At 48.2% G+C, this 23,614-nt stretch overlaps 1 protein-coding gene and 1 pseudogene across 1 annotated transcript; both read left to right on the top strand.

Moving 5' to 3' along the window:
• The first annotated feature begins 495 nt into the window (after window positions 1–495).
• Window positions 496–6,078, top strand: LOC101122387 (myeloid-associated differentiation marker-like). Its single transcript, XM_042235674.2, has 2 exons — window positions 496–2,292; window positions 3,786–6,078. The coding sequence occupies exon 1, from the start codon at window positions 763–765 to the stop codon at window positions 1,621–1,623; it is 861 nt and encodes a 286-aa protein (XP_042091608.1). The 5' UTR covers window positions 496–762; the 3' UTR covers window positions 1,624–2,292; window positions 3,786–6,078.
• Window positions 6,079–19,516: 13,438 nt separating this feature from the next.
• Window positions 19,517–21,697, top strand: LOC101122139 (myeloid-associated differentiation marker-like; annotated as a pseudogene).
• Window positions 21,698–23,614: the final 1,917 nt, after the last annotated feature.

Raw genomic sequence — 23,614 nt, 5'->3', positions numbered from 1 at the left:
GCAGTACAATCCAGTATCCCGTTTCTGAAACCTGTGGGTCTGCTCTGAAATTCAGAATTTTTCAGCTCCAGATAGGTGACATGGTGCATCTACTCAGTATGATGTCACACTCACTGGGGTCTGAAAGCACCTTGTAATCAGATACATTAGTGTTTGTGCAACTGAACTTTTGGACATAAATTGTCTCATATTTGTTCAGGTCAAAATTTGTTATCAAATGAATTTTTTCAAAATTCTTTTTTCAATAGTGTTTCTGCAACTGAACTTTTGAACATAAATTGTCTCATGTTTGTTCAGGTCAAAATTTGTTACCAAATGAATTTTTTCAAAATTCTTTTTTCAATTTTCCTAGCCTTGAAGGGTTGGGATTGCAGATAAGGACCAGCCTAACTTCTGTCTCCCTAGATAAAGGTACACAGCTCAGAGAGATAAAATATTCATGGTTTGAAGCCAGAGCAAGCATGGCTATAAGGTTTGGGTTAAGACAAGTCTCCTGACAAGGCCAAGGCTGATGGGTGGGGAGAAACATTCTGGAGCGGCTGTGCTGTTACCCGAGTGTCTGAGCCGTTGGTTCCAACTCCACAGATCCTGAGCCTCAGCCCTCAGAGGGCCCTGAGCCTTTTCCAGGCATCTTGACTCCAGAGCTGGATCTTTTTCTGGTGGATGTCAGCAAAGAACACTGCTGTATCGATGACCTAGGCCTGCACAACCATCAGGAGCTCCACATGACCGTCCTCAGGCCTGGGCTCTCTGACCATCGTCATGGGCTACTTTCTCCGCCTGCTGCAGCTGCTCTCCACCTGCGTGGCCTTCTCCCTGGTGGCTGGTGTGAGCACTTTGCAGGCGGCTGCAGGTAGCTGGTCCATATTTGTCTGGTGCTTCTGCTTCGTCATGACCCTCATCATCCTCATAGTCGAGTTGTGTGGGCTTCAGTCCCGCCTCCACCTCTCCTGGGACGGCTTTCTCATCACCTGCGCCTCCTGTGCCACCTTCTTATGCCTCTCAGGCTCCGTCATCTTTGCCACCGCCTGCATCCAGTTGCTGCCTCACAGCCCCTTTGGCGACCACGCCATTGCGGTCACTGCCTTTTCCAGCCTTGCATCTGTGGCTTATGCCACTGAAGTGGTCTGGACCTGCGCCCGGTCTGGAGAGTTCTCCTGCTCTGTGCTCACCTTGCCAGGCCTGTTTCACAGGCTGGAGATCTTCGTGGCCTGCATCATCTTCGCCTTCATCAGCAGCCCCCACCTGTACGTGCACCAGCCGGCCCTGGAGTGGTGCGTGGCTGTGTACTCCATCTGCTTCCTCCTGTCAGCCGTGACCCTCCTGCTGAACTGGTACAACTGGGACAACAGGCTGCCCGTCCCCGTCCCCCTTGTGCATTTGGGGCTGACCCTGCTCTCTGCCCTCCTCTACGCCTCCGCTGTGGTCCTCTGGCCGCTCTGCCAGTTCAATGGGGAGTTCGGCGGGCAGCCCCAGAGGTCCAGCGACGTGAGCTGCCGTGACAAACTCACCTCCTATATATGCACCTGGGACCAGCGACTGGCTGTGGCCGTCCTGACTGCCGTCAACCTGCTGATTTATGTGGTTGACCTGGTGGACTTGGCCCGCCGCTTTTTTTATTAGCTTCTGAGGCTCTGCACCAGGCCCCCCGATTCCCTCTTATTGTCAGTGGAGACATCTTCACCAAGCTCGGTCGTCCTCTGATGTTCTCTTCCTGGCTCCCTCTGTCCCTTCTCACATCCTTTCCCACTCATCTTGCTCTTTCCTGTTCCCTTCCCTCCTTCGTCTCTGTCTCTGTTCTGTCTTATGTGGTTGCCCATAATTCTGTTTTGCCTCTTTCTTGTGTTGTTCCATCTTTTCTGCATTTTCTGCTTTTTGCCCCTTTTCTGGTCATCCTTGGTTTTCTCATCTCCTATGTGCTGACCACCTCTCTCCATCTTCCTTCTTCTGATCCATCAGGACCTGGGACTCCTTCCTCCTCTGCCCACCGCCCCATCCTGCCTCCTAAGGTGCTGACTCCACAGCACACAGCCCTCTGTGCAGCTGTTCACACCCTGCGCCTCGGGAGGCTCTGGTTGTCTGTCACCCTGGCTGTGTTTTAGTTGGTACAGATATGCAGAGTGGGGTGAGTGCAGATACCTAGGGATTGGACCCCGATTTCCCAGTGGAGGGGGTTGTAGAGTATTATTGTTGTTCAGTCTCTCAGTTGTGTCCGACTCTTTGCGACCCCCATGGACTGCAGCACACCATGCTTCCCTGTCCTTTACCATCTCCCGGAGCTTGCTCAAATGCGTGTCCATTAAGTCAGTGATGCCATCTAACCATCTCATCCTCTGTCACCCCCTTCTCCTCCTGCCTTCAATCTTTCCCATCATCAGGGTCTTTTCTAATGAGTCGGCTTCTTTTTAAGTTAAAACAAAACCTCTGGAGGTCAATAATTCCCAGTGGGTGGGAGTCTTGAAGCAGAGACCTTGGGTCCCTGGGCTCCATCTGGTGCTCAACCCCACCTGAGATTGGCTGCAGAATTTTTGCAGGTTCACTAAACACCCACTGTCTAGAGGGCTTTTTAGAGGATGACTTCCATCCCAAATACTTTCTGGACATCGAAGTAGGGGCTGACAGAGAACCCCAGGGTCTTGAAGATACCTGTGTGCAGTGTTGGTGAGGGGCAGTGATGTGGCCTTTCTGCCTCAGTGATCAAAACAGCAGGTCCTGCCTCTGTAGGGAGAAGAGTGTGGGCCCCTGCAGCCTTAAAGGTGATGTTAGCCTGGATTTTGTTTTTTCCTGATCAGGAAGGCAAAAATTAGTGAATATGCCTATTCCTAAAGGGGAAGTTTCTTTTCATTCCTTTTCCCAGCCGGGTTACTTCAGAAGGTGGGAATTGCTTCTGCCGTAGTGAAGGGAATTGCATCCCTGACTGATGCTCACAGAAGTACAATTCTATGTTTCAGTGGCTTTCTCTGCTGCTTCCTGCTTCTCTGGGAGTCATGAATAAGATAGGAAAAGGAGTATGTCAAGGCTGTATATTGTCACCTTGCTTATTAAACTTCTATGCAGAGTACATCATGAGAAAACTGGAGTGGAAGAAGCACAAGCTGGAATCAAGATTGCCGGGAGAAATATCAATAACCTCAGATATGCAGATGACACCACCCTATGGCAGAAAGTGAAGAGGAACTAAAAAGCCTCTTGAGGAAAGTAAAAGAGGAGAGTGAAAAAGTTGGCTTAAAGCTCAACATTCAGAAAACTAAGATCATGGCATCCGGTCCCATCATTTCACGGGAAATAGACGGGGAAATAGTGGAAACTGTGTCAGACTTTATTTTTGGGGGCTCCAAAATCACTGCAGATGGTGACTGCAGCCATGAAATTAAAAGACGCTTACCCCTTGGAAGAAAAGTTATGACCAACCTAGATAGCATATTCAAAAGCAGAGATATTACTTTGCCGACTAAGGTCCGTCTAGTCAAGGCTATGGTTTTTCCAGTAGTCATGTATGGATGTGAGAGTTGGACTGTGAAGAAAGCTGAGTGCCGAAGAATTGATGCTTTTGAACTGTGGTGCTGGAGAAGACTCTTGAGAGTCCCTCGGACTGCAAGGAGATCCAGCCAGTCCATTCTAAAGGAGATCAGCCCTGGGACTTCTTTGGAAGGACTGATGCTAAAGCTGAAACTCCAGTACTTTGGCCACCTCATGTGAAGATTTGACCCATTGGAAAAAAACCCTGATGCTGGGAGGGATTAGGGGCAGGAGGAGAAGGGGACAACAGAGGATGAGATGGCTAGATGGCATCACTGACTCCATGGGCGTGGGTCTGAGTGAACTCCGGGAGATGGTGATGGACAAGAAGGCCTGGCGTGCTGCGATTCATGGGGTCGCAAAGAGTCGGCCACGACTGAGCGACTGAACTGAATTGAACTGAACTGAACTGAACTGAACTGATATGAATGTATAAGTATGTAAATCTTATTCCCAGAAGCTTCTGGTTCCCATCAACCCCCTGCTGTCAATCATGGAGAAAATCTCGTCCCTTTTCCACAATCACAATGTACTTTTTTAACCTCAACGTTAAGATAAAGAAAAACAAAACAAAACAATGCCTCCTCCCCTCCTCACCAATCAAAAGACCCTAATTAACCCAAATTTATCTAGAGCTCAGAAGAGGCCTAGCAGATTTCCCTTCTCACCCACCCGGCCCTGGGTGGGGTCCCTGGTGGGGTCCCTCCCACTGTCTTCCCACCCTCACCTGACCTAAACCTTAGGGAGTGGACCATCCCTAGAAAACTAGTTTGAGCCTCACCCCAGTGCCCAATATCCCATCAGATAACTCTTATAAGGCTCCTGCCAGCTCCTTGATCTCTTTCTTTAATAGTTTATGCCAGGGACTTCCCTGGTGGTCCGCTGGTTGAGACTCCTGGCTTCCCCTGCAGGGGGAGTGGGTTCTATACTCAGTCCGGGAACTAAGGTCCCACCTGCCATTCAGCGCAGGCGAAAACATTAAAAAAAAAAAAAGTTGTGTGCCTGTGTGCATGCGCAGCTTGTTTTCCTGGGTATGAGCGTGCATGTCCGTGTGCAGGCAGGCTGGCATTGGCACCAGCAGCCCTTTGTGTAACTGTGGTGAGAAAGTCACCCCAAACCTTCTTCCTCTCCTGTTCTCAGCCACAAAGCCTCAGAGCCCAGCACAGTAGCTTCACCAGGGCCAGAGGGGCCAGGCAAGCAGAGCTGTGGGGGAGGGGAAGGGAGGGGAAGGACGCCCACTGCTGCCCCTGACTCCTGTACTGGGATGAAGTCATGTGATCTTCACCCAGGGGCAGGTGGGATGAATGGGGAGGGCTCCCAGGAGGTGGTCCCTATTGTGGGGAAATCTTAAGAAGGACTAAAAATAATTCATATTTAAGGCAAGATAAAAAATTTCAGCATAAAATTTTTCTCTGTCCATTTGAGCCTCCTCCCTCCCCTCTAGAGTGCACTGAGTATCTGCAGTATGTGTTAACCAACCTCTCTGCTCAGCCATAAAGGTGAATTTTCCTTCTTCTGGCCCCAGTCATACAACTCCTTAGAAGATTAACACAACTTATGACCTTATTAATGTCACAGCTGTATTATTTGTGTTCTGCCTATTTTACAAGATTATTGTTTCTTGCATCGCCAAATGTGTGATTGAGCCTCTGGTAAAAAATAACATTGACTTGAAATGATTGACCTGATGTATAGTTTATAAGATCCTTGGTTGTATTAGTGTGACTCTAGATATGGGAAGAAGCAACAGGAAGGAACCATTTCCTGGAGCTGACACTCTTGTAAGACAGGTGGTCCAGAGGATTAAGGCTACTGTTACCAGGACTAGGTGAGTAATAGCACTTGAGCGAGCAGGAATAGACATTCCTAGTGACCTGTGACAAACTGGCCATAAAATGCTTCCTAAATCCTGGTCAAAATTAAGATAAAAAGGGAGAGGACTGTGAAATAAAAAATGTCACTCACTGTTCAGTTCTACAAGAATCAAATAATTAGCCACCATAGTCACTGGCCTACAATCCACCTTGGAAGGAATTTAGGTCGAACATCAGGATGAGACACTGTGATCTATAAAACTGGACCTCAGATAGCAAGAGTTTTTCAAGAGAAATTTTTATGAACACAGTTTCTTGCATCTTCCCATACCTAGAAAAGCACTAAAACCATTAAGTAAGAGATCTATTCCTCATGAAGAGCAGTAACATTCTACCAAAACTATGTGCTTGGTTGCATGTACCCCTTCCCTGAAGTCACATACATGCTGGCCTCTCCCCTTACCTCTTCTGAACAGTTTCATAGCTTCCAGAAAGATTGTTGATTGGGTTATATTCCTCGTTGTTGCTGTTTAGTCGCTCAGTCGTATCCAACTGTTTCAACTCCATGAACTGTGGCTCGCCAAGTTCCTCTGTACATGGGATTTTCCAGGCAAGAATACTGGACTGGGTTGCCATTTCTTTCTCCAGGGGATCTTCCTGACTCCAGGACTGAACCTGCACCTCTTGCATTGGCAGGTGGATTCTTTACCACTGAGCTCAAATAAAAAACTCCATTTCTTTCTTAGATTGACTAATGATTCATTTTTCATCAAGAAAAGCAAGCATGCATAGACCTCCGGAGACTTCCCTGATGGCTTAGTGGAATCCCAGAGTAAGAGAGAGGGGCAGATCTGGGGTCCACATTTGGGTTCACAGTCACCTGTCATCCTGCCTCCGGTCCAGTGGCCCCGCTTCTGGCTGTGGTCTGGTCCCCTTAGGGATGAACCATGAGGAGTATGGAGAGCAGAACCCAAGAAACCTGGTTTCTAGTTCTAGTTCCACCACCATATAACGGAGTCTTGTCCCTGATCTGAGTTTCTGGTGAGGTGATGGGGGTTGAAAATAGGGTGTTTTCCTCACTCACCACTTTCTCTAACCAGAGCAGCCTGGTGAAAGTCAAGGTTCGACTCAAGATCTTGCTTGAAAATAATATTGGAAAGATTGGAAACAACTCACATAGTCATGTTGAAGATGCTGGTTAATGAACCAAGGTGTAGACAGAAGAGGGAATACTATACAGCTGGAAAAAATGAGGATGCTCTCAAAATAATGATAAAGAAAAATGTCCAGGACACCCTAAGTAAGAATAGTAACATACAGAAAATGCATTATATCCTTTTTTAATGTAAAGAGAGTGGGAGAGATAGAAAATAAATCTGCATGGACTTGCTCTGTATCTTGGAGCACTGGAAGGGCTCCCATGAGTGCAGTGGAGCAGTCGCGACCTGGCACTGATGAGAGAGGGCAGCGGAGGGGAGAGGGCATGGAGCACACGTGGAAGCGAGGTTTCTCAATATGGGGCTTTTTAGAGCATTTTGATTTTGAAACATGTAAGTAAATTATCTTTAAGAAAACAAAATTTCAGTTTGAAAAATAGATCAAGTGGAGAAGGGTCAGAGGAGGGATGGCTGGCAAATGGTCTGCATGTTCCCTGCAGCCTTGATGGACAGGCTGGGGGAGGAGCTGAGAGATGCCTGCATGGGCCTGTCTCCAAAGGCAGACGGGAGGGAGGTGCCTTGGGTCCAGAGGTCTGGGGAGGGGGAGCTGTGGCCCTAAAGCCCACCTGTTGGATCCCCAGGGCCTCCCCCATCCCTTTAGCAGAAACAGTTGAAGCCCTCTGGTACCCTAGCCTCAGGCCCTTCTCTTGCTCCTTGCCTGGCCTGGGCTCCCTGTTTCCCAGGACAGTGGCCCTACCCTTGCTCCTCTGGCCTCCTCCATGCAGGGTTTTCCAGCTGACACTCCCTCAGACTGTGGTCTGAGCCCCATCCAGAACAGAGCCTTGTGGCACAGATGTTCCCATTCTCTGGCTCTGACCAGGTTCTTGGAAAAATCACAGAGTCAGCGTTTCTCAATTCTCCTATGAGTAGAGAGAAGAGGGACCCCTCTCTCCTGCAGTCTCAGGCACCTGGCTGTCCACCCTGGTTGCGGGCGGCAGTACTGGCTGCCAATGCATGTGGCCCTTGTCTGTGTGTCTGTCTCCTCTCAAAGGTCCCCGTAGAGAAGCTGGTGGGTGGAAAGAGGATAGTTATGTTCCATTAGCTCCTGCCTAGAGTCTCCACACTTTCTCTGGCATTTTCTGGCTGGCTTTTCAATAGAAAGTGGTCTGGTTGTTACAGAAACTTTGATGGGTCCAGCCAAAGCAGGACACACAAGAGCTAGGAGCTGATTCCTAGACCTGAGAAAAGTGTGACGGGGCTCCGCATTTCCTGAGGTTCTATTACCTGCTGAGCTTTGTAGGGAGACAGACCTGTATTCAAATCAAGGCTCTGTCAGGGAGTAACTGTGACTTTATTTAAATTACATAATGTACTCTCTGAGCCTTAATTTCATCATCTATAAAATGGGGATGACAATAATAATCTCCTTGAAAAAGGGGAGAGTGAAAAAGTTGGCTTAAAGCTCAACATTCAGAAAACTAAGATCATGGCATCCGGTCCCATCACTTCATGGGAAATAGATGGGGAAACTGTGGAAACAGTGTCAGACTTGATTTTTTGGGGCTCCAAAATTACTGCAGATGGTGACTGCAGCCATGAAATTAAAAGACGCTTACTCCTTGGAAGGAAAGTTATGACCAACCTAGGTAGCATATTCAAAAGCAGAGATATTACTTTGCCGACTAAGGTCTGTCTAGTCCAGGCTATGGTTTTCCAGTGGTCCTGTATGGATGTGAGAGTTGGTCTGTGAAGAAAGCTGAGCGCCGAAGAATTGATGCTTTTGAACTGTGGTGTTGGAGAAGACTCTTGTGAGTCCGTTGGACTGCAAGGAGATCCAGCCAGTCCATTCTAAAGGAGATCAGCCCTGGGACTTCTTTGGAAGGACTGATGCTAAAGCTGAAACTCCAGTACTTTGGCCACCTCATGCGAAGAGTTAACTCATTGGAAAAAACCCTGATGCTGGGAGGGATTGGGGCAGGAGGAGAAGGGGACGACAGAGGATGAGATGGCTGGATGGCATCACCGACTTGATGGACATGAATTTGAGTGAACTCCAGGAGTTGGTGATGGACAGGGAGGCTTGGCGTGCTGCAGTTCATGGGGTCGCAGAGTCGGACACGACTGAGTGACTGAACTGAACTGAACTGAAGATAAAATGAATAAAAGTAACAAGTCACCAAATCAGGTGGTTAGTATGAAAAAGTATTGGTTACTCTCTTCCTCTGGGTATAAATTGCAAGGTGAATGCCAAGCAGAAGTTAAGATCCCAAACCCCCATGACTGGGTTCAAATCCCAGCTCTGCTACTTAAACCTGTGTGACCTTGACCAGTTGACCTTTCTGTGCCTGTGAAAATGGGGACAGTGAGGACATAGTTCATTGGCTGCTGGGAGGAACAAATGAATCAGAGAAGAGCTTGACCTGCAGTGAGCACGACACGTGTGACCTCTTGTAACTGTTGTGTCCACAGCAATCCCGCTGCAGCCCAAGGCCTCAGGGCCCCTTTCTCAGCCGACAGAACCTATGAGCTGTAACCTGAGGTCTTTTCTGGAGCCAGGCTGGGAGGGTGAGGATTCATCGCAGTTGGTCTTTTCAGGGTCTGCATCTAACCAAGGGTGGGGAGCTCAATTGAAGCCCATGCTCTCACCTCCACTCTAACCAGTGTGTGTTTCCATAAATCCCCCCAGTGTTTTGTCTGGAGGGAGAGTAAGCTTCCTCAGGCCACAGAGCTCTCCAAAACAATCCATCTGGACAACCAGGCTGCTCATAGGGTGGGGGTCCCTCAGGGCTCCTCCCCTCCCTACATTGACCCCAACAAGCCTTAGGGCCAATGACAGGCTCTTAGCACGACTACCAAGGGAAGTTACTCCCCTGGTCCCAGCTGCAGCCCGCCTGCCCCTCGGGCTCCTGGCTGCCCACTGCTGCCCACAGCGTGCCATCCCTCAGGCCACCAGGTGACTGCAGTGGTCCATGTCCATGCTGAGCTGGGGCCAGCTGCTCATCAGCCCAGACCACCGCCCCCGGTTACACTCTTGTTTCTAGTCTGGGACCACTTCTTATGCAAATCCCTTAAAACAAAAAGAGCTTGTTCTTTCTGGTGCTTTGGGCAGAAAGAAGCACTACCAGAATATTCTATTCCTTGAACCTGTCAGAGTCTAACACAGTCTGAGATCCTTTCATCATCTCTCTTATTCTCTGCCCCCTCCCCATAGGACCCTGATATCCAAGCTTTCTCCTCCACCCACCCCAAACTCAGTTTAAGCTTTGTTCTAATGTAAACCAGACTTTCTCAAATACAGGCACATAAACACACCGTTTTCTGTGTCTTTAAGCAAATAGGGCAGCACAAGCACCAGTCCATTCGTAGGAAGTCATAACTTTGTATTGAAACATGACTGACATGTTATGGGTAGATTATTATGGCTCTATTTGGATGGATGGATCACAGGTGAGTCTTTCTTCAAGGCTGCCTTTCACCAGGACCCCTCTGTGCCCAGCCCCTGACATCATTGTCTCTGACCCTAACACTAACCTGGAAGGGTTATTATTATCCCTTGTCTACACATTAGGAACCAGAACGTCAGCGGGGCTAGAGCCCAGGACTTCCCAGCCCGGGAACCACTGAGCAGGCCTGGCCTCCAGGCTCTGCCAGCCAGGTCCTGCCCTTCCTGCGACTGCACCTCGGGCCAGGCTCCTGTGGCTTCCAAACAGCAAGGGAGCCTCAGCCTGGTCACTGTCTTCCAGCCTTTCCTTCCCTTAGAGGACAGATGCTAACTCACATAGAGAGGATTCTTATTGCAAATCCACCCCCCATTCCATAGACTCCAGTGAGTCCCGGTGCAGTTAGACAGAACCACTAGGTCCTACCAGCTTTCCTGCGGCCTGAGCTCTTCTTCCAGACGACAGGTCCTGGATGGGGGTCCGTCAGGCAGAATAATTCCAGCCTCCACTGAGGACCCCACAGTGGGCAGAGCTGGGACTGACTGGCAGGGCAGAATCTTCACCCCTCTCCCTCTGTCCCAGCCCCAAATCTCAGGGGATGGGAATCCTGGCTCCTCTCCTTTCAAGGAAGTCTGATCCTTTGGAATGAACTTGGGCTGGGAGTCAGGGAGCCTGGGGTCACCTTCCAGGCCAGGCTGCACCACTGCTCTGGCTGCCCTAAGCCTCAGCTCATGGTGAGTGAGGGCATCTAGAGGGTCCTGGAGCTTTCCCCGATTCATATGAAAGACCCAGCCCCTCACATCTGCCAGAGTGACTCTCAGGCTGATTCCACCTGCAAGTCAGCCTTAGAGAGAGATGGTCCAAGGGCTCTACCTGGTGGCCACTCACAGCCAGACAGGCAGCCCCACCCAGCAGTTTCCAACGTTCATAAAAATCGTAACTGAGGAGGTTAGGACCCTGACTCTGGGAGAAGTGCAGGAGAGAACCCTGAGAATTCAGTCTGCCCGCCCTCTCACACCTGGTTTCCGGGTGTCAGTGGTGGGAATGGGAGCCGCTGTCTTTGTAAAACTGTCTGAGAAGCACTGGCATTGCTGTCAGATGGGACTAGATTCCAATCCCTTGAGTTCTTCACTCAGCCCTGTAGTGGGCTGCTTAGGACTCATCCTGCAGGGCTGTGTCCTCTCTCTGCATGAATAGGCAGCCAAGGTAGATGGGGGTGAGGCTGGACCAGTGAGAAGAGCCCCCTGGTGGTGCTCAGCCCTTAGGCCAATGGCTCATCCGTGGCTGCACATCTCAATGGCCTGATGTGGGCAGTGCTTCTCAAAGTGTGGTCCCTGGACCAGCAGCAAGGCATCAACAGGAAATTTTTGGGAATGCAGATTCCTAGGTTCCCCCACCAAGACCTGCTGAATCAGAAACTGGATGGGCCCAGCAGCCCTCAGGTGATGCTGAACCTGGTGCAGTGAGAGAACGCTGTGCTCACGTACCAGGGGATGCTGAGAAGACGCCTTATGTAATTTGAACGTTGTATGCATTGGAATCACCTCTGGAGGTCAAAACACTAACCAGTGCCTGCCACACCCCCACTCCCCCACCCCAGTGACCCTTGACCTTGTAGCAGAGGGCAGCGGCTCTCCTAGACTGGCCTGTGGTCTACAGAATAGTCATGAGTTATTGTCACTTGGTGGCTGCTCGAGCTATGACAGGCATGGTGCTGTGGGCTCTGTATGGATCATCTCACAAGAACCCTATGAGTTGTTAGATTCTCTTGATTCACAAATGGAGAAACTGCGGCACAGAGAGGTTGAGTAACTCAGCCTAGGTTATACAGCTACTACATGGCAGGACTCCAAACTGGTTACCTCAGGATCCAGAGTCCACCACTTTTTCTTCCCCATTTTACAAACGAGATGAGGTGCTGAAGGTCACCAGGGGGCACCCATCACTCCTCTCGCACCTTTGCCTGAAAGCTCCCCAGTGCTGGGACACCAATATCAAGATGGGCTGAATCGACCTCTGAGCTGGGGGTCGCCCCCAGGAAATAATGCCTCCCTCCTGGGCATAGACACAGCTGGAAAAGGGAGGGGGAGCCAGGGGGTATTAATGAAGTCACCAGGGCTACTCCTGGCCCCACAGGATTCAAGATGTTGAGGAAATTGACACTCACCCTCATCCCAACTCAATTGTTCATTGCCCTCTCAGTGCTGGGCAGTGTCCACTGACCCCCAGCTCAGAGAGAAGAAATGAAAAGACAAGAGGAGGATCTGGAGGAGTAGAGAGCATATGTGGAGGTGGTTTAGTTGCTAAGTCGTGTTCTACTCTTGCAACCCCATGGACTGTAGCCTGCCAGGCTCCTCTGTCCATGGGATTCTCCAGGCAAGAATACTGGAGTGGGGTGCCATTTCCTTCTCCAGAGGATCTTCCTGACCCAGGAATCAAACCTGGGTCTCCTGCACGGCAGGCAGATTCTTTACCAACTGAGATACAAGGGAAGTTGAGAGCATATGGAGCCATTTTAGTGCTAAAAACGCACTTTTCAAAAGCAAGAGAGTTGCTGTTCTGAAAAGACAAAAGCCTCAAGTCCTTGGGGAGGTGCTGCACTCCACCAGGCAGGCAGCCCTCACTGCTACTGAGTTCTCCAGGAGATCCAGTAGAGCTCCATGGTTGCTCTGGCGTCTTCCGCTGAGTCGTCCTGTAGACACAGGACTGAGAGGGGACAGGGGGCTGAATCCAGGCCCATGCGACCCGGGCCTTCCCTGCTCACATCCTGAGTCCAGGGCTGAAGTGGGTCAGGGATGAGTCTCCCAGGCCCCTGATACCCTGGACTCGGCAGGTGTCTGAAACAGGCCAGGCTTCACCCATGAGCCCAGGGCTCAGGCAGGGCCAGGCAAGGAATCCAGGTCCTGAGGCCGGGTGTGCCTTCCAGGGGCTCTTATCTGCTGGGTGGGGGCGGGGCACTGCAGACTTGGCCTCAGACCCAGAGGGGCTGGAGTAGGTCTCACAGGAGCCCAGGGGCTGGGCAATGGGGACAGAGATGTTTCTAGAGTGCTCCTTGCTCAGTACATTGAGAACAGGGCTCTTCAGTGAATCCAGGAGCTGATACTTTGTCCTGGGTCCCTGGTGCCACAGGCCCGGCATAGGGACCTCTGGAATTTGGGAGATACACAAACTCAGGTCCATCCCCTGCCTCCTGCACATTCCGGCTTCCCAGACAAGCCCCCCGACTCCTCAGACTGGGGCTTGGTCTCTCCCCTTCCAAGGGCCCCCTCTCCTGCCTTCTTCACTAAGACACACCTCCATCCTCCACTCAGATCTGGTGTCCTGTCTGCCCCCACCCTCCATCCCTGCTCAGGATACCTGCCCTCCCCTCTGTGGACACTCCCCACAGATGTGCTAATGGTCAGGTCATGGGCCTCCTCCTCTTCAACCAAGAGTTTCTCAAGGATGAACCGGACCTTGTTTACCTGCATCCTCAGCCTCTGATCCAGAGCAGATGATTCATAAACATCCACTGAACTGGAAGGGCCTACATGTGGCTATAACTCCTCATGTCCAGCCTGCCTCCCTGGGCCCTTCCATCCAAATGAGCTCCCCGCCACCAGCACACACTTGCCCCCACTTGGGGCTTTGAGGGGCCTGCTCATTCAATGACTCTGAGCTCAAGATCCCTCCCTCTCTTTCTGGAATGCCCCTCATTGCATACTGCAACTTTCCTACCTGGGGGGAAATCCCAGAGGCTTCTCTGAGTAAATGTTAGTTCCCTGGTTACATCTCATCAATACTTTCCCACTGAGTCCCAAATACTCTATGTGGTGCCCAAGGCTGTGAATGCCTGTCCCTGCCAGATTCTGCACTGCCCCCAACCCCCGCATCTCTCTATCTTTCTCTCCCATAAACATTGCTCAGACTGCTTGCATCTGACAGGATCCAGACTGTGTGCTCTTTATGAGAATCTAATGCCTGATTATCTGAAGTGGAGCTGAGGTAGTGATGCTAACACTGGAGAGTGGCTGTCACCGCCTCCCATCACCCCCAGTGGCACTGTCTATTCGTAAGAAAACAAGCTCAGGGCTCCCACTGCTTCTGCATTATGCTGAGTTGTATAATTATTTCTTTATGTATCACAATGCAATAATTATAAAAAGACAGTGCACAATAAACGCAATGTACTTCAATCATCCCGAAACCACTGCCTTCCCTCCTGTATGTGGAAAAATCATCTTCCACATAACAGGTCTCTGGTGCCAAAAAGTTTAGGGACCGAGGCTCCAGAGGACTTGCTTGTCTATCTGGGGACCTCTGGCATTCGAGAGATTCACAAGGGGAGCCCTGAGTATGAGCCCAGGCCTCTGCTCACCCACACCTGAGGGAAAGGTGGTGCAGGAATCACCTGACTTACTCCTCCAAGGCCACTTTCTGCCCTGAGCTCTGTGGATCCACTGATGTCCTGGGATGGGTCAGGAGGTCTATAGAGCCCTGATAGTGAGTGCAACATTTCCAGGGTGTGTGCATGCATATTTCTGGCTAGTCATATTCTCAAAGAGATTTTTGTGTCAGAAAAGTTTAAGAGTTTCCAAGGGGCTCTCTCATACCTTCTGAAAAAGTAGGGTCTCCTAATATTGCTGAACCAAACTGAGTAAGTGAGCAAGTGTGGATCTGCGACTCTCTTTGTGTTTTCCATCTGGAATAGTGACTTCCCTTGGCATCGGGAGAAGCTCATTCAGGAAAACCTTGCAGCTTCTCTCAGCATTTAATTTCCCCAGATTGTCTCCTTCTCAAACCACAGCATCAGAGCATCTCTGAGTGGAGAGAACACTTTAGAAAGATTTCAGTTCAGCTCTCTACCTTATAACCCAGCCCTGATCTTGTCACTTTGTTCACAGTAATGCTTCTCAAGGCCCACTTGACTTCACACTCCAGCGTGTCCAGCTCTAGGTGAGTGACCACACCATCGTGTCTATCTGTGTCATTAAGACTTTTTTCATATAGCTCTTCTGTGTATTCTTGCCACCTCTTCTTAATCTCTTCGGCTCATGTTAGGTCTTACCATTTCTATCCGTTATTGTGCCCATCCTTGCATGAAATGCTCCCTTGATCTCTTCAATTTTCTTGAAAGAAATCTCTAGTCTTTGCATTTCGTTGTTTTCCTCTGTTTCTTCGCATTGTACATTTAAGAAGACCTTTTTATTTCTCCTTGTTATTCCCTGGAACTCTGTGTTCAATTGGGTGTATCTTTTCCTTTCTCCTTTGCCTTTTGTTTCTCTTCTTTCCTCAGCTCTTTGTAAAGTCTCCTCAGACAACCACTTTGCCTGTTTGCATTTCTTTTTCTTTCAGATGATTTTGGTCACTGCCTCCTGTACAGTGTTACGAACTTCCATGCATAGTTCTTCAGGCACTCTGTCTATCAGGTCTAATCCTTTGAATCCATTCATCACCTCCACTGTATAATCATAAGGGATTTTATTTAGTTCATACCTGAATGGCCTCATGGTTTTCCCTACTTGTCTTCAATCTGAGCCTGAATTTTCTGATAAGGAGCTGATGATTTGAGCCCCAGTCAACTCCAGGTCTTGTTTGCGTAGAGCTTCTCAGTCTTCAGCTGCAAAGAACATAATCGATCTGATTTCAGTATTGACCATTTTGTGATGTTCATATGTAGAGTCATCTCTTGTGTTGTTGGAAAATGGTGTTTGCTATGACCTGTGTGTTTTCTTGACAAAACTGTTAGCCTTTGCCCTGCTTCATTTTGTACTCCAAGGCCAAATTGCCTTGGCCTCTTGTCCTGGGTGTCTCTTGACTTCCTAGTTTTACATTCCAATCCCCTATGATGAAAAGGGCATCTTCTTTTGGTGTTAGTTCTAGGTGTTGTATGTCTTCATGGAACTGGTCAACTTCAGTTTCTTCAGTATCAAGGGCTGGGGCATAGTCTTGGATTGCTGTGATATTGAATGGCTTGCCTTGGAAATGAACCAAGATCATTCTGTTGTTTTTGAGATTGCACCCAAGTACTGCATTTTGGACTCTCCTGTAAATTAGTAAGATAAAGTTAAACATCTTAAGAAGTTTGGTCGATTTTTAATTGTGTTGTCTATTATTAAGTTGTAGAATTTCTGTCTATTTTCTAGATACTAGAGATGAATAACACACTTTTTGTCATATTTTTAAAAAAGTTTCCAGAAATGCTTGCCTACCTCCTACTCAAGAGCATGGTGATCACATCGATCTCAGGACCCCTTGCCATATCTTGTGACCCCCAGTGTCTGAGACTCACAGGGGAGGATCCACTGATCTAGAGAAGGGGAGTCAGTCCAAACACCCACAGGAGCCAGGAGGGAAAGAAATAAGTAAAGGGGATGGAGAGGACTAAGGCCTCTGGAGAGGACCAACCTTTTGGGGTTGGTAGAAAAACTAGATGCTGTGTGCATGACATGGTCTCATGTTTAAACAACAGGAAAGAAAAAAGACACAGATATGCTCTACAAATATGTGTGCATGTCTGTACATACATGTCTACATATGACGTCAGAGCATGTGAAATGCGTTGAAGGCTCTAATGAGGTTGAGGAAGTGGGTGCTCCCTGGATGGAGGCATGGGTGCTCCTGTGAGCAGGCAGGCAGCCTGGCCACGCCCAAGAGGGAAAACTGGGACACGTGAGGTCACCATTTGTTGTTCAGTCGCTCAGTCATGTCCAACTCTTTGTGACCCCATGGACTGCAGCATGTCAGGCTTCCCTGTCCTTCACTATCTCCTGGAGCTTGCTTAAACTCCTATCCATTGAGTTGGTGAGTTGTCCCCTTCTCCTGCCTTCCATCTTTCTCAGCATCAGGGTCTTTTCTAATAAGACAACTCTTTGTATCAGGTGGCCAAAGTATTGGAGCTTCAGCTTTAGCATCAGTCCTTCCAATGAATATTCAGAATTTATTTCCAGGATTGACTGGTTTAATCTCCTTGCAGTCCAAGGAACTCTCAAGAGTCTTCTCCAACACCACAGTTCAAAAGCATCAATTCTTCAGCATTCAGCCTGCATTATGGTCCAACTCTCACATCCGTACATGACTACTGGAAAAACCGTCAGTTCAGTCGCTCAGTCGTGTCTGACTCTTGCGACCCCATGGACTTCAGCACGGCAGGCTTCCCCGTCCATCACCAACTCCCAGAGCTTGCTCAAATCATGTCCATCGAGTCAGTGATGCCACCCAACCATCTCATCTTCTGTCATCCCCGTCTCTTCCTGCCTTCAATCTTTCCCAGCATCAGGGTCTTTTCCAATGAATCAGTTCTTCATATCAGGTGGCCAAAGTACTGGAGTTTCAGCTTCAGCATCAGTCCTTCCATGGAAAAACCATAGCTTTGACTATATTGACCTTTGTTGGCAAAATAATGTCTCTGCTTTTTAATACACTGTCTAGGTTTGTCATAGCTTTTCTTCCAAGGAACAAATGTCTTTTAATTTCGTGACTGCAGTCATCATCTGCAGTGATTTTGGAGCCCAAGATAACAAAACGTCTTTTAATTTAGTTCTTTTAAAATAGTTCTGCTTTGTGTCATTACACATGAGAAGAAGAAAATATAGAAAATACTAAGCAAAGATGAGAGTAAAAGTTAGTATAAAGGGCATAGAGCTGATTTTATGAGACTTGTAAAGGATCTGGAAAACTGGATTTTCATATGCAATAAAAAACTGTGAATCTACCAAACACTTCAGGAAGAAATAAAACTGATTCTACACCATCTTTTCCTGAAAACACTGTGAAGGAAAACCAAACAAATCCCTGAGCCATTTCCAGGACACACAGGTTTGCAAGCCCTGATCTGGAACAAATCAAGCTTGCATGTGCTTATGCCCAGAGTCGGCCCAGGGCGATATGGGTTCTCTTTGAGGGGGAGGGGAAGGGGAACAGGTAGCTGGCATGCCAGCTATGGTTCCAGTGTGTTCAGGTGCCAGGTCCTCTATAAGCCCTTCATATAGCTTCATTCATTCAGCCCATTGCACACGTGAGAAAACTGAGGCTCTGTAAGGTAACTTACCAGCTTCCTCCACACCCCACAGCCTCCTGCAACTCTGAGTTTCCATCTCACCTCCTCCTTCCTTCTTTTGTCCTGACCTTGACCTTCCTGGCTCACCATCTTCCAGTCCACATACCTGGCTGTTGGGCAGGCAGGGCTCAGCCACATCCAGACTGTGCTCTGACAGAGGCACCATGTCCAGGCTCACAGATTTGAGTGGAGGAGGGTCTGCTGGGGAGACTCAGGCAAACCTGCTTTCCACGTGGGGGAACTGAGGCCCAGAGAGGGCACAGGCCTTATCCAGGGTCACACAGCTAGAAACCCCATGCCTCTTCTTCTCCAGTGCCTCCCTCTGTGCCATTAAATGGATCCAAAGACTCCCCATCAGCATCAGACACAGCATCTTTGTTCATTTCCAACCTCTTCTTCCCAGCTTGAAAGCTGCTCACCAGTCTCCCAGGCCAGGAAAATCCTCGTTCAGGTAGGAGTACTTCTAGATCTTTCCAGGCTCACACCTGGATGGCAGCTTTGGAACTTAAGAGCCCAACATTATGTTAATTTATTCTGTGGTTCCTCCATGAGGCTCCACCTTGAATCATGCTGGGTTGGGGTTTCCCTGACCCAGTGGGGAAAAGTCATGTGTGAAGGCAAAATTGACAGCAGGGATTCAAATAGTTCCTACTTTCTGTGTCATCTTGTCCCTGTGGCCTTGCTCTCACCCCGTGGCTCCTCCCTGTTCATCCCTGGAGTTGCCCTCCTCCGGGTGGGGCTGTGTCCCTCAGATAGCAGCTCCTTCTAGCGATGCTGCAGGGAGGCTGGGCCGGGACACAGGTGTCTTCAGGTTGCTGTGGAAGGAGGCCGTGATCCTGAAGGTGTGTCCTGGGTCCCAGAGCACCAAGATTTGGTCCTGAGCTCCCACCTGCGGGCCTGCTGACATGCTGGGCTGTAGAGGAAAGTGCTCACACCCACAGCTTTGGGATTTTTATCTGAGGTTCTCTCTTCTTAGGGTTTTGACCTTAGGGAAGACATTTTAAGTCCCCCAGTCTTAGTTTTCTCATCAATAAATGGAGTTAGCAGAACAATCCACAGTCCTTTTTTTTTTGTAATCCTTGGGGTTAGATAAGCTCCAGAATTCAAGATTTTTCAGCTCCAGACAGATGACATAGTGTATCTACTCTACATGACATCACACCCCACTGGGGTCTGAGAGCACCTTGTAATCATACACATTAGTGTTTCTGAAACCAAACGCTTTGAACATTCACGCTAAGGGAAATAAATAGAGATCGTAAATTCTCTAATATCTGTTCAGGTATAATTTTACTACCAAATAATTTAAAAAAAATTTGTTTTCAATGTTGAGAGACTTCAAGGGATGGGTTTGCAGATAAGGACCATCCTACCCTGTGTTTCTGTAGATAATGCCACACAGTTCAGAGAGATCCAAAATGTTGGTAGATTGTGGCCAGCGAGCCAGCTGTGAGGTTTGGGATAAGACAAGTCTCCTGACAAGGCCAAGGCTGATGGGTGGGGGGAACCATTTTGGAGCTGCTGCGCTGTTACCCACGTGTCTGAGCCATTGGTTCCAACTCCACAGATCCTGAACCTCAGCCATCACAGTGCCCTGAGCCGTCTCCAGGCATCTGACTTAATCCTCCTCCAGAGCTAGATCTTTCTCTGATGGGTCATCAGTGAAGACCACTGCCACACTGGTGACTGTGACCTGCCAGATTTCACAACACCATGCCCACCAGGGCGACATCCCCAGAAAAGGATGAATGGGGCAAGGTGTGCTGCCTCCGCCACCTGCCGCAGCTCTGCTCCCCCGGCCTGGCCTTCTCCCTGCTGGCCGACATGGGCATCTGGAGAGGAGTCATAGGTGACTGGTCCATGTCCATCTGGTGCATCTGTTTTGCTGTGACCCTCATCATCTCCATTGTTGAGTTCTGTGATCTCCTGTCCTGGTTTTCTTTCTACTGGTACGATTTCCCCATTATCTAAGCCCGCTATGCCACCCTCGTCTGCCTCTCGGCCTCCATCATCTACTCCACTGCATATGTCCAGTGCCTTATGGTCCTTCCGGGGACCGGGCCATCACCGCCACTGCCTTCTCCTGCATCGCATCTGTGTTTATGCCTTGGATGTGGCCTTCGCGTGGAACTGGTATGATCTCGATGGTATCATCTGCTACGTGCACACCATGCCAGGCCTGCTGAAGGTGCTGGTGTCATCTTTGCCTTCATCAGTAGCCCCTCCCTGGACCTGCACCCTGCTGTGCACCACACGGCCCTGGTGTGGTGTGTGGCCGTGTACTCCATCTGCTTCATCCTGGGAGCTATGGTCCTTCTGTTGAAACTGAGTGGACGGGAATGTAGACGGTGCATCCTGTACCCCATTTTCCAGCTTGTGCTCACCTTGTTCTCCATCCTCCTCTACATCAGCACTGTGATCCTCTGGCCTCTCTACCAGTTCAATGAGGAGTTCAGGGGGCAGTCCCAGCGGTCCAGTGTTGTGAGCTGCAGTCGTGAGCTTGCCTACGACATGTGCCTCTAGGATTGCCTACTGGCTGTGGCCATCCTGACAGCCATCAGCTTGCTGATGTGCATGGTCGACCTGGGGTACTGGGCCCGCCAGGTTTCCGTAGGGACTGAGGATGTCTCCAGTGCTCCTGATTCTTCCCAGTCCTATCATCCTGTGACGTCCTCTTCCTGGCTCCCCTCTCTCCCTCCTCACATCCTTCCCCGTTCATCCCACTCTCTTTATGTTTCCTTCCCTTCTTCTGCTGTGTCTCCTTCTTCTTTTGTTGCCCACACCCTTTTTTGCCTCTTTCTCTTGCTTCTCTCATCTTTTCTACATTTTCTGTTTTTTTGCCCCTCTTTCATTCATCCTTGGTTTTCTCATCTCCTGTGTCCAGACCACCTCTCCCCATCTTCCTTCTTCTGATCCATCAGGACCTGAGACTCCTTCCTTCTCTGCGCACCCCCCCCTCCCACCTCCTAAGGTGCTGACTCCACAGCACACAACCCTCTGTGCAGCTGTTCACACCCTGAGCCTCCGGAGGGGCCTCATTGTCAAAGCGTGTCTGTACCCCTGGTGGTGTCTTAGTTGATGGTATCGGTGGGTGGGTGTTGGAGGTGTGAGGGTGGGTAGCTAGGGAATGAACCCCTCTTTATCCATTCCTCCACTGATGAACATTTAGGCTACTTCCATGTCTTGGCTATTGCAAACAGCGCTACAATGAACATTGGGGTGCATGTATCTTTCCAGATAATGTTTTTCTCCAGATATATGCCTATGAGTGTGATTGAAGGGTCATATGGTAGCTCTATTTTCAGTTTTTTAAGGAACCTCCATACTGTTCTCTGGGTTTCCCTGATGACCCAGACAGTAAAGAATCCACCTGAAATGCAGGAGACCTGAGTTCGATCCCTGGGTTGAGAAGATCCTCTGGAAAAAGGAACAGCTACCCACTTCAGAATTCTTGCCTGGAGAATCTCATGGACAGAGGCACCTGGCAGGCTACAGTCCATGGGGTTGCAAAGAGTCAGACAAGGCTGAGCAACTTTCATATACTATTCTCCGTAGTGGATGTATCAATGTACATTCCCACCAACTGTGTAGGAGGGCTCCCTTCTCTCCACACCCTCTCCAGCATCTATTGTTTGTGTGGATTTTTTGATGATAGTCATTCTGGCTGGTGAGAGGTGATATCATTGTTTTGATTTGCATTTCTCTAATAAATAACAATGTTGAACATCTTTTCATGTACCTATTGCTATCTGTATGTCTTGAAGAAATGTCTTATGTTTCCTGCCCATTTTTTGAGTGGATTGTTTGTTTTGATGCTGCTAAATGTCACAAGCTTTTTGTAAATCTTGGAGACTAATCTCTTATTTGTCATGTCATTTGCAAATATTTTCTCACAATCTGTGGGTTGTCTTTTCATTTTGTTTATTGTTTCCTTTGCTTGTAAAAGCTTTAGAGTTTAAGTAGGTCCCATTTATTTATTTATTTATTTTTGTTTTTATTTCCATTATCCCTAGAGACAGATCAAAAAAAGATATTGCTGTGATTTATGTTAGACAAGGCAACCTATAGATTCAATGCAATCCCTATAAATTACCAATGGAATTTTTACAGAACTAGAACAAAAAATCTCAAAATCTGTATGGAGACTCAAAAGATCCTGGATAGCCAAAGCAATCTTGAGAAAGAAAAGTGGAGCTGGGAGAATCAGACCCTCTGACTTCAGAGTATTCTATAAAACTACAGTCATCAAAACAGTATGATACTCACACAAAAATAGAAATTATAGATCAATGAAACAGAACAGAAAACTGAGAAATAAGTCCATGAACCTATAGACCCAGTGACTGAACTGGGTCTCTTATATCTCTTGCATTGGCAGGCAGGTTCTTTACCACTAGCACCATCTGGGAAACCCTATGGACAATTAATCTATGACAAAGGAGGCAAGACTAGCCATTGTTGGAAAGACAGTCTCTTCAACAAATGGTGCTGGAAAAACTGGACAGCTACATGTAAAAAATGAAATTAGATCATATTTAAATTGCATACACGAAAATAAGCTCAAAATGGATTAAGGACCTACATGTGAAACTGGACACTAGAAAACTCATAGAGGAAAACATAGGCAGAACACTTTCCAACTAGCTATGTTTTCTGTACTTTTTTTTTTTTTTACAAAATTATTGATTCTTGCATTAACAAATGTGTGATTGAGCCTCCAATAAAAATAATAATGACCAGGTGACTTGAAATGATTGACTTGATGTATAGCTTGTAAGATCCATGACTGTAATAGTGTGACTCTAGATATGGGAAGAAGGAACAGGATGGAATCATTACCTGGAGCTGACAGACTAGTAAGGCAGGTGGCCTAGAGGCTTTTGGCTACTGTTAACAGAAATTGAGTAATAGCACACTGAGTGGCCTGTATAAAAAATCCTCTCCCCTCCTGGGAATGAGCATTCCTAGGACCCAGGGACGAATTGGTCAAAAGTGTCTCCCAAGTCTTGCTTAAAATTTAGAGGGGAATGGTCTTAGGATTGTGTAATAAAGAATGTTCAAACCACCCAGTTCTACAAGAATCAAGCCATTAGCTACTGCCATCACTGACCTAGAATCCACCCTGGAAGGAATTCACGGCAAAGACCACGATAAGGCAATCTGTGCTCTGGGAAAACTGGCAGAACCAGCCTTCAGATACTTAGACATTTCCAGTAGAAATGTTTACAAACCCAATTTCTTACATCTTGCCATACTATAAAAGCACTAAAACCATTAACTATGGTATCTGGTCTTTTTGAAGATCAATAACTTTGTCAAGAGGTGTGCTTGGTTGCATGATTCAGCTTCCCTGAATCACATACATAGTGGCCCCCATTTACCTCTTTGGAACAGTTCTTACAGCTTCCTGAAAAAATGTCTTGCTGGTTATAATTCTTATATTGGCTTGAATAAAATTTTTTACTTCTTTCTTAATTGATTTTCACTCATTTTTTCATAGATATGAGCAAGTGTGCATTTATAAATATTTCCATAAGTTAAGTGAAGGAAATTCATATTCTTCTATTTTCATGAATTAAATTGAACATAGCTCTGTGACCTCACTTCCCAGGAAGATGGAGATGACTCTGTGCTTTAGTGAAAGAC

The sequence above is a fragment of the Ovis aries genome, chromosome 18 (assembly GCF_016772045.2).
Source record: "Ovis aries strain OAR_USU_Benz2616 breed Rambouillet chromosome 18, ARS-UI_Ramb_v3.0, whole genome shotgun sequence".
NCBI classification, from domain to species: Eukaryota; Metazoa; Chordata; class Mammalia; order Artiodactyla; family Bovidae; genus Ovis; species Ovis aries.
Note: the sequence above shows the minus strand (reverse complement) of the source record. Positions and strands in the feature narration are given on the sequence as shown.

Bases quoted from the DNA above. Each gene is read 5' to 3' on its own strand.
- LOC101122387 (XM_042235674.2), top strand. From the start codon at position 763: ATGGGCTACTTTCTCCGCCTGCTGCAGCTGCTCTCCACCTGCGTGGCC.